The 14643-nt window shown below is 41.7% G+C and overlaps 1 protein-coding gene across 1 annotated transcript; it reads left to right on the top strand.

Moving 5' to 3' along the window:
- The first annotated feature begins 241 nt into the window (after window positions 1-241).
- Window positions 242-14628, top strand: tspan33b (tetraspanin 33b). Its single transcript, XM_084016666.1, has 8 exons — window positions 242-419; window positions 3662-3719; window positions 4190-4317; window positions 4476-4550; window positions 8006-8101; window positions 8454-8582; window positions 12999-13160; window positions 14420-14628. Exons 1-8 carry the CDS (start codon window positions 324-326, stop codon window positions 14486-14488), a joined length of 813 nt encoding a protein of 270 aa, XP_083872792.1. The 5' UTR covers window positions 242-323; the 3' UTR covers window positions 14489-14628.
- Window positions 14629-14643: the final 15 nt, after the last annotated feature.

Here is a 14643-nt window from a genome sequence, read left to right as displayed (position 1 = left end):
AGTGTGTGTGGTTTTTGAAGGAAGGTCTACGATCTAGCGAGCAGGCCGACAATACGCCGAAGCTTGTGAGCCATTCAGCTGCAGTCAGCCAGAGATATTTTTTGTGTAATCTGATCTTCCTGTCTTACATAGACAGTTCTGGGTCCTACCAGCATGGCGGGGCAGCGTCACAGCCCCATGCCCCCCTTTTGACACCCATCGAAGCCAACCCCGTCCTCACAGATTCACATGGTGGCTGAGTATCTGCAGGGTGGGGCTCTCGTCCGAGGACTGTTATGAAGTAAAACCGTGGCTCAACGTGGGCGTAAAAACACCAAGAAACAATGGACAGGAAACAGAATCTGAACCGGGCCGAGACCTTCTCCTTCGTCAACCCCTGGATCCGATATTTTCTCTTCTTCTTCAGCTTCTTGTTTTGGGTGAGTAGAGCTACACTGTTGAAGGATTACCTAGAAAAACACAGCTGTCATGGTGTCCCGGTGGACTCCATATTCTTAATATATCTGAGCGTACATCACCAGCTATCAGGGAGTTGCTTCCCAAAAAAAAAGGCAAAAAGAAGGGAGGGGACGCACATAAAAAATAAATGAACAAATATAAAACCTGTAGCTGCAAGCAGCAGGAGCACCCAGCCGTCCCGCTGCTTCCTATTTTAACTTTACTACAGTTATATATAGACGCATGCATCGCTGTGGCAAATGTTGAGCGGTGCATTCTTATCAGATCTGTGGAGCGCTGACTCATACTGAATCACCTGGCAGCTGTGCACGCCTGCTGCACTCTGAGCGTTTCTATATGCGTAGATCCGTCCGACGTGTCGAAGGCCGCGTTGTTTCACGACGTGACCGCACACATTCAGAAATCCTGTTTTATACAGATTCCCAACCAGGGGAAACTTCTGCAAGTAGAGAGAAAGGGGAGTGACTCATCTATTTTTTTTGGGGTGGGGGAGTTAAGTTATCAAGAACATGCAGACATGACAAAACAATTAGCTAAAATGAATGGATGAATAGTTGAAATAGATAGCTGTATACACTGTTGCAATCGTCTGTTTATTCCTATTTAAATCACGTTTGACCGCAATGATTCCATGATGTGTCACAATCATGCATGACATTTGTTTACCTCTATAAAAGACAAGACATATTCCAAGCATGTATCCAATAAAGTGATAAACAGATTATATAGTTAGCCAACATAATAAACTATTGCAATTAGTCAAATAAATTAGTTAAAATTGATGAAGGCTCTAAATTATTGGATAAATGATTCAAAAACTAATACAAAAAAAATGTTTACAAATGCGGCACCACTGTGTCCACACAATATCCACTCTAATACGTAGCCGGCTGTGTAACTAAGAGGCATCGGAGGGACCTGGGACCGTGAGAGAGAGAAACATATAGGAGAACACTTTTGCTGCAGCTATTAAACCATCCATCAGGACCCTATTTGTCCCGCAGCCAGAAGTTTGCTTTCACACAAGCAGACACACACTTAAGACGCTCTACGACTCCCTCGATTCCCGACGACATTACTGCTCCAAGCACGCGGATCACATCTGCAGCTTTGCAGAGTCCATATACCTCCATCATATCCCTGTTCATCACACACACACACACACACACACACACACACGGCGAGGGAGGCCAAAAGCCTGTACCACACTCTCACTGTGTTTAGAGCCAATCAGCAGTAACTGCAGCCCCGGCAGCCACACAGCCCGGCCTGTGTTGACTTTGTTTATCAGACGCAGGCTCAGAAGTGAACACTGCAGCCCTAATCCATCAGGTCTTTGTCCCCGCGTCCTCACGGCTCAGTTCAGCTGGCTTTCACCTCCGTGCACAATCTGCCGGGAGAAGCCATATTCATCCCTTTGAAAAGCCTGAAAACAGAGCTGGAATTCATTCACGGCGTGTGTGTGTGTGTGTGTGTGTGTGTGTGTGTGTGTGTGTGTGTGTGTGTGTGTGTGTGTGTGTGTGTCCTGCTGCAAATGCACGGCGTCGCCCGTATCCACACACAGTTGCAAACTGACAAATGGAGCTGCAGGTGCAAACACTCCAACACAACAGAGAATATCCTTTTTAAAAAACAAACGGTGCTTTCAAAAACGTAAAAAAAAACCCTGCACTTCTAAAAAAAAAAAAACCCTGCCTTGTCAATGTCTTGGTTTTTTTTTTTGTCTTGTCAAGTCAGATTATTGATTCAAAACTTCGAGGGAGATTATTCATACCATTTCAAAGAAACAATTTACTTCCCCCGGAGCACGTACAAATAAATCTGGGCTGGACACACACACACACACACACACACACACACACACACACACACACACACACACACACACACACACACACGTGGCTGGATGCTGTCACTGTTTCCAGACATCATTAAAAGGAGGTATTCTCCCCTTCATTCAATTCATGCATGTCGTGGGCTGCCGACGTCTCCATTGTGTTCAATATTTCATGCAGAAGGAGCTTTTTCCGTTTTTGCTACTTGAATGTTTTCTTCTGTTTTCTTACAAAAAGCACCGAGCAGGTCTCAGACCAGCCCAACCCTGCTTTTCTCTGCTTTTCTCTCATTCTGTGTGCCTCTGCTGTTGCAGGTCACGGCACTGGAGGGGAACAAATGATTATATATTGTTCACCTATAAACAGTGGAAACACAGCTCGGTAAAGCTTGGATGGATAATAGCTATGATTGTCGAACCAAAGTCTGGTTCTTCTCGACGGGGAGCGTTCAAAGAAGTTTAGACATTTCAAGGTCGTACGTGTTTGCTTGAAAAAAAGAAAAAAAAAACCTGTTCCACTTTAACAGCAATCCACATTCAGATGATTAAAGCCGAGCCACATATGCTTTGTTATTTATTTTCTCCCGCGGAGATCCATCTGTCCCGTTTTGAACGTAAACACACACAGACTGGCGCTGTTGCCACGGCTACAGGTGAACCGCATCCTCAGCACCCGAGGAGAGGCTCAGCGTTGCTAATCTGATCGCATCTGGGAAAGTCTGCTGGAAAGTGCAAATAAAGTCTGTTCAAAACGAGAAGCAATTCATATTATCCTTGCAAGTTTTCACACTTCAAAATTAAAAAAAAAAAAACACCCATTTTCTAAATTTAGTCATGGATACTTATCCACATTTTTAGGGGGAAGCTTTTAGGAAGAATTCCTTCCTTTTCTTGTTGAATTAACTGAGAAGATTGATGCCACCGCTGCTTGTATGTTAAATTGGAAGCAATGCCAGGAGGCTGTTAGTTTAGGTTAGCATGAAGTCACACGGGAAAAGGGAAATTACAGAATTAGACATTCAGAGGATTTGCCAGGTCTTTCTAAACCTTTGAACGGAGCCCCCCTGTGTCTTTGTGCTAACTTTAAGCTGAAACAGATGAGAGTGGATCCATCTTCTGCCTTTAGCCTCGACAAGGAAGGCGTATTTCCTCAAAAAAACATCTAACTCTTTATCCAACCGAGCCAAAAACCCCTGCCATGCCTACATCTCGGTTTTTCTACTGATTGCAGCATTTTACAGACATTTTGGAACTACCAGATATTGTTTGGCTTTTTTTTTTAAGCTAAATTTGGAGCGCAATCAGAAGTGAGTAACCATACGAGAAAAATAAGTTTTTTGTGGTTGACCATTTCCCTCCTTTTCCCAGGTTTTCTCCTTGTTGATCGTCGCCATCGGGGTTTACGCTAAAGTCCAGAAAGCTACAGGTACGTCAACACACACACAGGAAATCGATTATCCTGTTCAACTATAGAAAGTGATTATTTTTTTTAATGGTTAGTTACCTCCTGTGATAAACTGTGCCTTTGTGAGACGGTGGCCTCTTTTAGCTGCACACCTGTTGAGCCGCGATACAAAGCAATCGTTTACTTTAAGTGGGTACATTTTTTTTTTTTAGCTTTATCCTTATTTTACCTCGCGTCATTATTTTCCCATTTAATTTGAAATATGCGACAGATGGACAAAAAAAAAAAGGATTAACCTGGCTCACTGATCGTGCCTTTGTACTCGACATAATCCACAACAGATCATTGATATTTTTTAAAATGATGAAGGCAGCCAGCGTTGAAAGCAAAAAAAATTTGGAATAAAGGTTAGAAAAATAGATATAAAGGCATGGAGGAGAAGAAAAGGTTGGACAGACATCTAAACAGGCTCTGTCATGTCTCCCTGCCAGACACGGTGCGAGACACGTTCCTGATCGACCCGGCTGTCATCCTAATTGTGGTGGGGGTGGTCATGTTCTTCATCACTTTCTGCGGTTGCATCGGAGCCCTTCGAGAGAACATTCGCCTCCTCAAGACAGTAATAGACATAACAGACACATTACTAATACTGGCGCCGCGCTTTGCTTCCGATACGGCGCCTCAAATTACATTCAATCCCAAGGCAAACAAACAAATCTTATGATTTTGTCTCAGTCAGACTGCCTTTTTTAATATCTATATGTTGTCTTTCCTTAGTTCTCCTTCAGCCTGACGTTGGTCTTCCTCACTCAGCTGGCCATCGCCATCCTGGGCTTCTTCTACTCCGATCAGGTACTCACCTGACAACTCTGCTCACTCGCTTAATTATTCTATAATTTAAAGTCACTATAAGGTCTCCAGCTCTCTACCACAGCGGCGCCGCCATCGACCACGAATACCCCTGAGCTCCATTGATTTTAGTGTATTCTCTCCCGGCGTCCGGACACTGTGTGCATTTGTAAACTACAGTGTATAAAACTAAACAAACACATCGGACTGAACCCACAGATCGGCCCGCTGAGCTCACAGGGGGAATGTCCTGTCAGTGTCTGAGCCACACAGCATGCACAGAAGGAGAAAACCACATGTGGATGTCAGTGTTTGTGTGGCTGTCTGTTAGGCTGCCAGAAAAGAGAGGCATCCTAATTCTCTCTGGATGTATGGACCATTGCAGTTTATTCAAACTTGGGTATTATTGTCATAGTTTGGGACATCATTTATATTTGTAACAAGCAGTGTTCTCATAGACGAGGAGTAACATGACAGCCAGGCGAATCATCAACATCTTCGGCTGAACGTCAGCAATTCTACTTATTCTTCTCTGATTTTTGGAATTAATAGTTTGGATGCGTTCACTTTCGGTCATTAGGCCGTACATTAGTAGTGGACGTCGTCACCGTGACGTCACCCACTGGTTTGTGGAATTACGGTTTTGAAAACCCGTCACCATTTTGGAACTTTTACAACCAGTGAACGGAAGTGACCATATTTGGTCCGTGGAAGAGCGACGTGTGGATCTGATGGTAGCATGGTAGCATGATAGTATGGTAGAGAAGTAGATTGGTAGCATGGTAGAGTAGTAGCATGATAGTATGGTAGAGTGGTAGCATGATAGTATAGTAGAGTGGTAGCATGATAGCGTGGTAGCATGATAGTATGGGAGAGCAGTAGATTGGTAGCATGGTAGAGTAGTAGCATGATAGAGTAGTAGCATGATAGTATGGTAGAGTGGTAGCATGATAGAGTAGTAGCATGATAGTATGGTAGAGTGGTAGCATGGTAGAGTAGTAGCATGATAGTATGGTAGAGTGGTAGCATGATAGTATAGTAGAGTGGTAGCATGATAGCGTGGTAGCATGATAGTATGGTAGAGCAGTAGATTGGTAGCATGGTAGAGTAGTAGCATGATAGTATGGTAGAGTGGTAGCATGGTAGCGTGGTAGCTTGATAGTATGGTAGAGCAGTAGATTGGTAGAGTAGTAGCATGATAGTATGGTAGAGTGGTAGCATGGTAGAGTGGTAGCGTGGTAGCATGGTAGATTGGTAGCATTGTAGCATGATAGCATGGTAGAGTGGTAGCATGGTAGAGTGATAGAGTGGTAGCATGGTAGATAAGTAGCATGGTAGAGTGGTAGCGTGGTAGCATGTTAGATTAGTGGCATGGTAGATTGATAGCATGGTAGAGTGGTGGCGTGGAAGCATGGTAGATTAGTAGCATGGTAGAGTGGTAGCGTGGAAGCATGGTAGATTAGTAGCATGGTAGAGTGGTAGCATGGTAGATTAGTAGCATGGTAGATTGGTAGCATGGTAGATTAGTACCATGGTAGATTGGTAGCATGGTAGCGAGGCCGTGGTAGCGATCTGTCAATCACAAGGTTGCCACACCCTAAATCATGCCGTGTTTTATCGTCTGTTTCCCAAATTTAGACGACAGCACGTTAAATGTAAAAATTATTTTCACATTAGATGCATTAAGTCAGCGTTAGTGTGCACACTAAAAAGAACGCTTCATTCTTTTTTGAAGACACACGACTGAGTCACAGTATGAGCTGCCGGGATAAAAGCAATGCAAGTTGGATCAGCTTGTGATTTAAATTTTTGCCTTTGATTTTGAATCCTGCCTTCTCATCCAACGTCATTTTGTTGGCAACAAATTATACATCAGTAAAGATTTTCAGCTTGAATCATTTGTTCATGGAGATCTGATGTGTGATTGAAGCGTTCATTCTTTGGAGTATTCCCGTGAATCTATCCGAGGACCGTAGACGACCCCGGTGAGTGATTAGCTTATAGCCACTTATACGGCTATACAGTAACATCCCATTAGGGTGCCACTGGGGATAAAAAACACAAGAGCCCGCGGTGGCAAAGTTCCCTGACATCAGTATGTGGCGAGGTGCCTGATAATCCCACTCCTCTCCCGCGTCTTCTCTGTCAGCGCTCGGACTGCCTGCTGCTAAACAGAGCAGTTTAACAACCCTCCCGGCGTCCTTCCTCGCTAAATGATTCAAATGCTTCGGCACTTCAAAGTGGAACCAAATGTTCCATTCCAGCAGATCCCTTGAAGGAGACTTTGCCACTAATGACACGGGGAGGTGTGACGGTGGGCTTCCAGGCCCTACGAGCTTTTTCGGCACCACGTGGGAAGACAGAAGGAACGAGGGGTTTTAAAAAAAAAAAAATCTTCACACAATTAAATAAAACGACTCCAGAATGAAGATTTTGGGCTATTTTGATAAAAGCAGTATTTATCAACATAACCTGTTCTAATGGCGGCTATAATTCGAACAATCTGGAGAGCCTTCAGCAAACAGTTCATTTCAAGAGTAATGAAATTTTAAAGTTCAGCGGCTCATTATCATACAGTCTTCCTATTAGCATACATTACATCTGAACACAAGTCTGTATAACCGTGGTCTTCCTTTATTGCAGAATTTCAAACGATGGAGATTTGCATTGAAAACTCGTATAACGAATATAAAAACTAAATAAAATGGACATCAGGGACAATGAAAATAAAGGAAATTGTTTGTTTGAAATGCTCATTACAGATTATTCAAACAAATCAATGCATTTAATTTATATTTCATCTGTGTTTTGTTTATTCCGCTCAAGTGGAGCTGAGGAAAATTGCCACATTATAAAAACAAATGGGAGAATTCAACCAATTATCTGCTGCAGCTGAAACCGTGTAAAAACGTGCGTGCGTGCTTTACATCTCGTATGCATCTTGTACATTGATCTCAAAGGCATGAATGATTTTATTATTATTATTATGCTCCAATCCTGCAGCCATCACACTGCCGTCTTGTCGAGATGCATCCCGCTGGGACTCTAATGCGTACAAGAGGATATTATGTGTCTCCCTCGTACATTAATTAGTATTATTTATGTTTATTTTTATATGGGCAGATACATGAGCGTATAATATACTATTCTAGTCAACAGACAAAAGACGCATATCATAGCATTTACGACGTAAAAGCTCATTTGGAACGTGTCCCACGGTGGGCTTTTCTGTAGAAAAATACATTCGCTATGCAAAGCAACATAAATACTGTTTATGCAGTTTTAGAATAGAAGTAAAAGTAGATCAAATCCAAAGAGATCCAGCAAATACACGCCTGATCCGTCTTGAGAAATGGTTTTCACCAAGATTTAAAATCATCCCAGATGTGATTAGTTTGATGGGCTCGTCTCCAGAACATTGTTGATTTTAAAGCTCTTATATGTCCCTCTTCTCTTAGACTCGGGATGCTTTGGGCAAGTTTGTGAAGAGAGCCATCGTGCACTACAGGGACGACCTGGATCTGCAGAACCTGATGGACTACATCCAGAAAGAGGTGCTCTGGCCACTTCCACTTAACTATCCACATCACACAGGTCTTCACATTGATCAGCTCTAGTGGTTTATTGAATATGTCGGAGCACTTAACCAGCAAACCACAACCACGGGGCTGCTGGGCTCGTTATGTTGGCCCTCGGTGAGGGATTTCCACACGAGAGGCTACATGTTCCATGCAGTACTCTGCGGGTCTCCCTCCTCTTCCATCTGCACACACTGGCACACTTGTGAACCCGGGTTTCCCCACGGGAGAAGACCAGACTGGCAGGATGTACAGCTCACAGCTAGACCCCGCTTCTAAATATAAACCCGCTGTGCTCGCCTCTCTTTTTTGTCTCTCTCTCTCCCAGTTCAAGTGTTGCGGGTGGAACAACTACACGGACTGGTCATGGAACCTGTATTTTAATTGCACATATGAGAACCCCAGCACCGAGCGCTGTGCCGTGCCTTACTCCTGCTGCACTCCTGTTCCTGGAGAGGTGCGTGGCTTTTTCTACGGGTGCTTGAATGCCAGTTGGCTGCATTTGTTTTGGAGGTTTCGGAGTAATAATCTAGTTGACTAATTAAGCTCCATGGTGCTCTAAATACTAACATGCAGATGTATCAGGTACCAAGGACACACACACACAGGGCTAATTCACACAGAATGGATTGCAGACCTTTAATGCCATTATGAATAATTTTTAACCAAAATTCAATACTCACAAAAAGTTAGGGATATTTGGGTTTCGGGTGAAGTTTATGTAAAATGTAAAGAGTTCACGCTACAGTGATATTCTACCATGAAAGTAGGGCATTTAAGTAGAAGCATGCAATGGTGATTTCCTCATCTCAAACAATGTATTCAAACAAAAGCCAGCAGCAGTGGAGGGTACACCACAACAAAACATGCCCATGCCTCAGTATCTTGTCATGTGACCAAAGGACGTCCACGTCTCTGCCTTTCTGGGACTCTTCCAGTGTCTCTGCGTCTCCGTAGCAACCTGCTGATGACACTTTGTGACTCTCTAAGCTCAGTGGCCACTTCCCTCTGACAACTTCCTGTTTGAAGCTTCGCATGGCGAGGTGCTGTCGTCTTGGTCTCATGATGTCAAAATGTGCAGCATGATGAAGAGGACTGTTTAAATACCAATTCTAATTTGAACCAGGGCATTGATTGGTCGATTTATGGATCAAACACCTGTTGTGAATTTTGCCGTTCAGCTCCGTGTTAGAGAACAGCAAGTTGTGCAAAAAGTAGTGAAGCATTGAACAGCTGGACAGTGCCTGAAAACGCACTTATTCATACTCAGATATTGCCTTATTGAATGCATTGACAATTGCACTAAGTAGCCACATTTCTTTATTCTTACTATTTGATGTACTTTTTATGTGTTTTTATGAAAGTCTTGGTATCCTTGAGTTCTTTGAAATGCACCTTTAACTAAATAAAATGCATTATTATTATTATTATTATTATTATTATTATAATTATTATTATTATATATTATTATTATTATTATTATTATTATTATTATTATTATTATTATTATTATTGTTATTATTATTATTATTATTATTATTATTATTATTATTATTATTATTATTATTATTATCATGTGCATTCAAACGAAATTTCACCTGAAAGCCGAATATCCCTAACTTTTTGTGAGTCTTGAATGTTGCACTAATGATGTCACAGTGCACACAGGCCCATACCGGTTTCCTGCTAACTGTTTTTATCCTTTTTTCTTATATCTGATTGCAATTATCCATGTGGCGAAGTATGAATGTGTATGAACGTGCGTGTGGATTGTGAGGGTCTTGGCAGAGAGGCTTACCAAGGTGCTACTTCCTTTCAAACCCCCCCAAAGCCAATTAAGAGAGAAGAAAAGGGAAACTGGAAGGCCAGGATTTTGGAAAGGGAAGATAGAATTTGCTTATATAATAAATCTTATTTGTCATTCATTACTTTCTCATTTAGCATGCGCTCACATTTTTCTAAAAGATGACATGTAGGAGAGCTTTTCATTTATTTTATATAGCCAGACTGTCATTGCATACCAAAATAAATGAGTTTGAGCTGTCACCCCTCATGAATGTGCTTCAGTGATCACCAACTCTCTGAAGACAGGAAGGATTTAACTGTAGCTGCATTATTAGTGCTGATTTTTGTTTGCATAGAAAGGTACCAATATTGCACCACATGTAGCATTGGAGGATATTTGCCTTTCCTCCGTTGCTTGGCAGTGCAGTTAGGGGTTCATTTGAGGATAACTGTTTTTTATCTTTGGCGGCCACAAAAGCAGCAACATCCTTTTTAGAACTCGTGCAAGAGATTTCTGGACCTGCACTTGGGCCGTTGCCACTTACAGGCAATCAAAGTAAGAGCAACAGTTATAAAATTGGCTTTGAAAAAACCTTGTAACGTGAGTGAGATGTTGAAATGCTACGACAACGCAAATGGATTTCTAAAAGAAAGAAAGAAATAGCTTGGGGACAGATACGCTGCATTTTAAACAGGCAAAGGGAATTATTCTCTGAAGTGCTTCCCACATCTCAGATTCAAGTACGTCTGGTTTAGTGTCCGTTGAAAGCTGTTGGAGAGACGACTGACCAGCGAGGATGTATAAAGACAGACTTCATCCCACATGGCTGTACGTTCATGAAATATAGTGAAGGGAAAATGGTGATATCAAAGTTTTTGTAAGTCGACTTCTAGAGATAGAAACTCTGGTCATGGACAGACACATCACTCACTGCCGACTGGTTAATGCATAACAAAATGACCTTCCAAACTCCATGTCAGGCTGAATGAATGATGTGAAATTAAATGAAAATCTCCTGATTGTCAGGAGAGCCACTAAAGGGTTTTTTTAATGTGTGCTAATGTCAGTTTTTTAGGTGTTCCAACTCTCCAGCTTGCACACACCGACGACTATGATTAGAAAAGTAAGACAATTGAACTGTACTGTACATCATAAAAATGTCCTATCAAAAGACAAATTATAGTATTTCATCAACTCAAATGACTGCCTCAAGGGTGTATGCCTCCACCAACCATCAAATGTCATCCCTTCATCATTTTATCGTATTAGACATTTGTGTGAAATTGTCCTAATTAGCATATGAATTATAGCCAGGTGTTGCTGAGATATTACATTCACGACACAGGTGAGGTGACAGTGTCCTGAAATTCCAGCGACACTGAAATTAGGTCACAATGACCTTGAACTTTGACCTTTCACCACCAAATCCTATCCTTGAGACAAAGTAGACAAAATGTGCCACATCTGAAGGCATGAAAACAAATCTTCAAAATGTTGAATTATGGAATGTGAAGTGTAAAAAAAAGAAGCAAAATAGTGTTATATATAGTAATTAAAATATATTATATGCCGTGAAAAGTCATTCAGACTATAGATTATAGACTATATTTAAAAGTCACAAAAAATGTATTGTATATTATTTGATAAAAAGGCATTTCCTAAAATATAAATATTCATATATTTCATTTAATATTCACATTATAGCATGCTATTTAAAAGTCATAAAAAGCAGATGGTTATTAAATAATATGCGGTAGAAAAGTTATTAAAAAATGAAAAAGTCATACTATTATGCCATAACAATTTAAAGTGCATTATGTCAGAAAAAATATCATCGCAAAATTGTTACGAAAAAAGTTAAGTTTTCTTTTTAATTACACTCTATATTCTGTCATAAAAAGTCATAGCATAGTATACAATAAAAAAATAATAAAAGTCTATTATAGAATAGTAGTATTCTATATATTTATATAAGTATATTTTTTCAACATGCTATAATATGACCAACAGTCTATGATCTACCTGAGTTTCTTGACCACCTGTGATTGTTGTTTCCTCAGGATTTGACCTCTTCAATACACATTTTGGAAATTAAAACTTAACGTTTTACAGGAGAATCAAACTCACAACCTCTTATATTCCAGACCATCTTCTAGCTACCTGCACTATTTGACCTGACTGGTTTCTGAGGTTCATAAAGAGTCATAAAAAGGTCATAACATATGTTAAAAAAAAGTTATTATATAGCAAGTCGAAAGAAATCATAAGAAGTCATATCGAAAAAAGTCATATGGCTTGTGTGACTTTGAATGTCTGAGTCTGGAGCCATCAGAATAACGTAATAATGAAGGGAAAGTTTCTAAAATCAAGCCAAAGACAAACTGAAACCAACCCATCAGGACACAATGCTGGTTGATAAGCAGCACACAGTACCACGGCAGGAACTTTATGCAGTGGTGATTCAGCCGCTTCAAAATATAAGCTTTTCATGAAGGTTTAATGACATTTTGTTTGCACAGAAAAAAACACGAGCATGCCTAACAAATTAAATGTGTGCAGACAAGGATGCATGCTGGCACACAAGCAATATAAATGTAAATACTGTTCACGTGCATGCATCGATGCACACGCGTGCAAAGTCATACAAAATGCCTGCCTAACCTCTGTCAGACACACTGCAGCGTAGCTGACGAGCCACCGATGACGAGCCCTGCTAGTTTGTGTGAAGACACAAAGCTAAAGACTGCATGTAGATCCATCACACTAGTATTGATTATACATCACGCAACACAGAACAACGGATCACAGCACCCCTTTTTTCCACATGGGTGAAAAATCAATTAATTAAATACTGGCGGAGCTGATGCCGTGCTGCATCCTGCTGTTCATAGCCTGTAACTGCAGGCAGGGACCGAATAGTTGGATCACTCTTTCCTCTTTAAGCCTCTACAGTCAACATGCCTCTGCTCTGTTCATGTGTTTGTCAATGAAAGCTAAACACTATTTCCAGTGTTTCGAGTTGGATCAACAAGACAGAAAGAGAAAGACAGTCTCTCAAACTCTCATGTTTTCTGTCTCTCTGTACAGACGGTGATCAACACCATGTGCGGTTTTGGGGTTCAAACCCAGAATTACCTGGAGGCAAACAAGGTGATCTACCCCGTGGGCTGTGCGGACAAAGCAGTGCTGTGGATCGAGTCCCATCTGCTGCTGGTGGGGGCCCTGGCCCTGGGTTTGGCCTTGCCTCAGGTAAACCCACACACATTGGCTTATACTTCACTCAGGCTGGACACTAATTGGCAACAGGCATTTGCCATCGGTAACCTCAGACAATGCTGGCTGAGAAATGACTGTAGTCTTATATAAGCTCACAAAAGTCAATATACTGGGCTCCCTGGAGTGTGAATCAATCAACATATTGACGGGGCCCTGCTCCCCTCGAAGGCGTCCTCGCTTGGTGCATTTGGACACGCCCACCTTCATCAATCACCACCCAGCACCTTTCCTTAAGTCACATAGAAACCTCAATCCAAGCACAGATACAAAAGCCTGTCCTTTTACAGAAGGGGAATCAGATATTCCAAAAGACGCCAACAGGATGTTGGGGTTAATGTGAGGCCAACGGCATCATGTGGATTAAAAATGGAGGGTTATACCTAGACAGCGGTAACTAGGCACAATGGGACAATGAATTTTTAACTGCACATTATTCATTTATTACACGGTTCTGGAGCAAATGCTCAGGTTAATGCACGACGGAGGTAGACGTCTACATGCGATAATAAGATGCATGCTGATTCCCTCCTTCCGCCGAACAAACCTTAAATAATACAGCATTAAGCACCGTTAATAACTCAAGTCAATATGTTAGATTGGCCGTGAAATTGAATTAGCACTTATCAAAAGCTGGCTCTAAATAATTAGCGTGTGCACTTATCAAAACGATGCAGCTACTGTCATAGCGTCCTCCCACAGCGTGCAGCTTCACCACCAGATCTTTTTTTTGTTGTTGCCTGATCCCTCTCACTCTCCGATCTGGCTGATTGGCTCCCCGTAGAATCCCACTAAGAGGGAAGCATGTGAATTACCCATGAGTCCTGTCAAAACAATTGCACCAGTATTCCAGTCTGCTTTGATGTGCAGGGAGTCTGATTGTGAAGTTCTCTTTTAGGATCTTGCACATCCTAAACAAAACCTGCGTTTCTAACGTGCCACATTAAAATCAAACTGTTAATTATTTTCAAAAAATCGCTGTTAAAAGCCAAATGTGTGTCTTGCCTGCAAGAAACACGTTTCCGTAGGACTTGATATGCATAAAGTGTTATATTCCCGTTCCTATGACGACTACTGTAATTTCAAGTGACACAATTCAAAAAGTCAAATCTAATTTTTGAATCTTTTCCTCCTCCGCGTGCCAACATGAGCCCATGGGACCTTGAGATGCTCAGCACAGGCTGTACAGTTACAGTGAATCTGCTGTGTAATCTAAAGTGGCCACTGTCCTCTAGATTGCAGGCATCGTGCTGTCCCAGATCCTGATCACTCAGATCCAAGATGAGATTACCTCAGCGTTGTGAGAGTCGGCCGCCGCGGGGCAAGAGCAGCGAAGAAGAGAACGCACAGTCCTCGTCTGACATATGCAAGATGTGCAAGGGCATTGTTTTTTTTTTTACTGCTACTGTATCGCTGTGAGATTTCAGTACATTTCTTACATGCCTACGGATGTAAAAGT

The sequence above is a fragment of the Eutrigla gurnardus genome (assembly GCF_963514095.1).
Source record: "Eutrigla gurnardus genome assembly, chromosome: 9".
In the NCBI taxonomy this organism is placed as follows: Eukaryota; Metazoa; Chordata; class Actinopteri; order Perciformes; family Triglidae; genus Eutrigla; species Eutrigla gurnardus.
This window is presented reverse-complemented; position numbering and strand designations above follow the sequence as displayed.

Excerpts from the sequence above, each read along its gene's own strand:
- tspan33b (XM_084016666.1), top strand. The coding sequence starts at position 324 with ATGGACAGGAAACAGAATCTGAACCGGGCCGAGACCTTCTCCTTCGTC. Across the intron at positions 420-3,661 it reads TCTTCAGCTTCTTGTTTTGG|GTTTTCTCCTTGTTGATCGT; the intron begins GTGAGTAGAGCT and ends TCCTTTTCCCAG. Across the intron at positions 13,161-14,419 it reads TGGGTTTGGCCTTGCCTCAG|ATTGCAGGCATCGTGCTGTC; the intron begins GTAAACCCACAC and ends ACTGTCCTCTAG.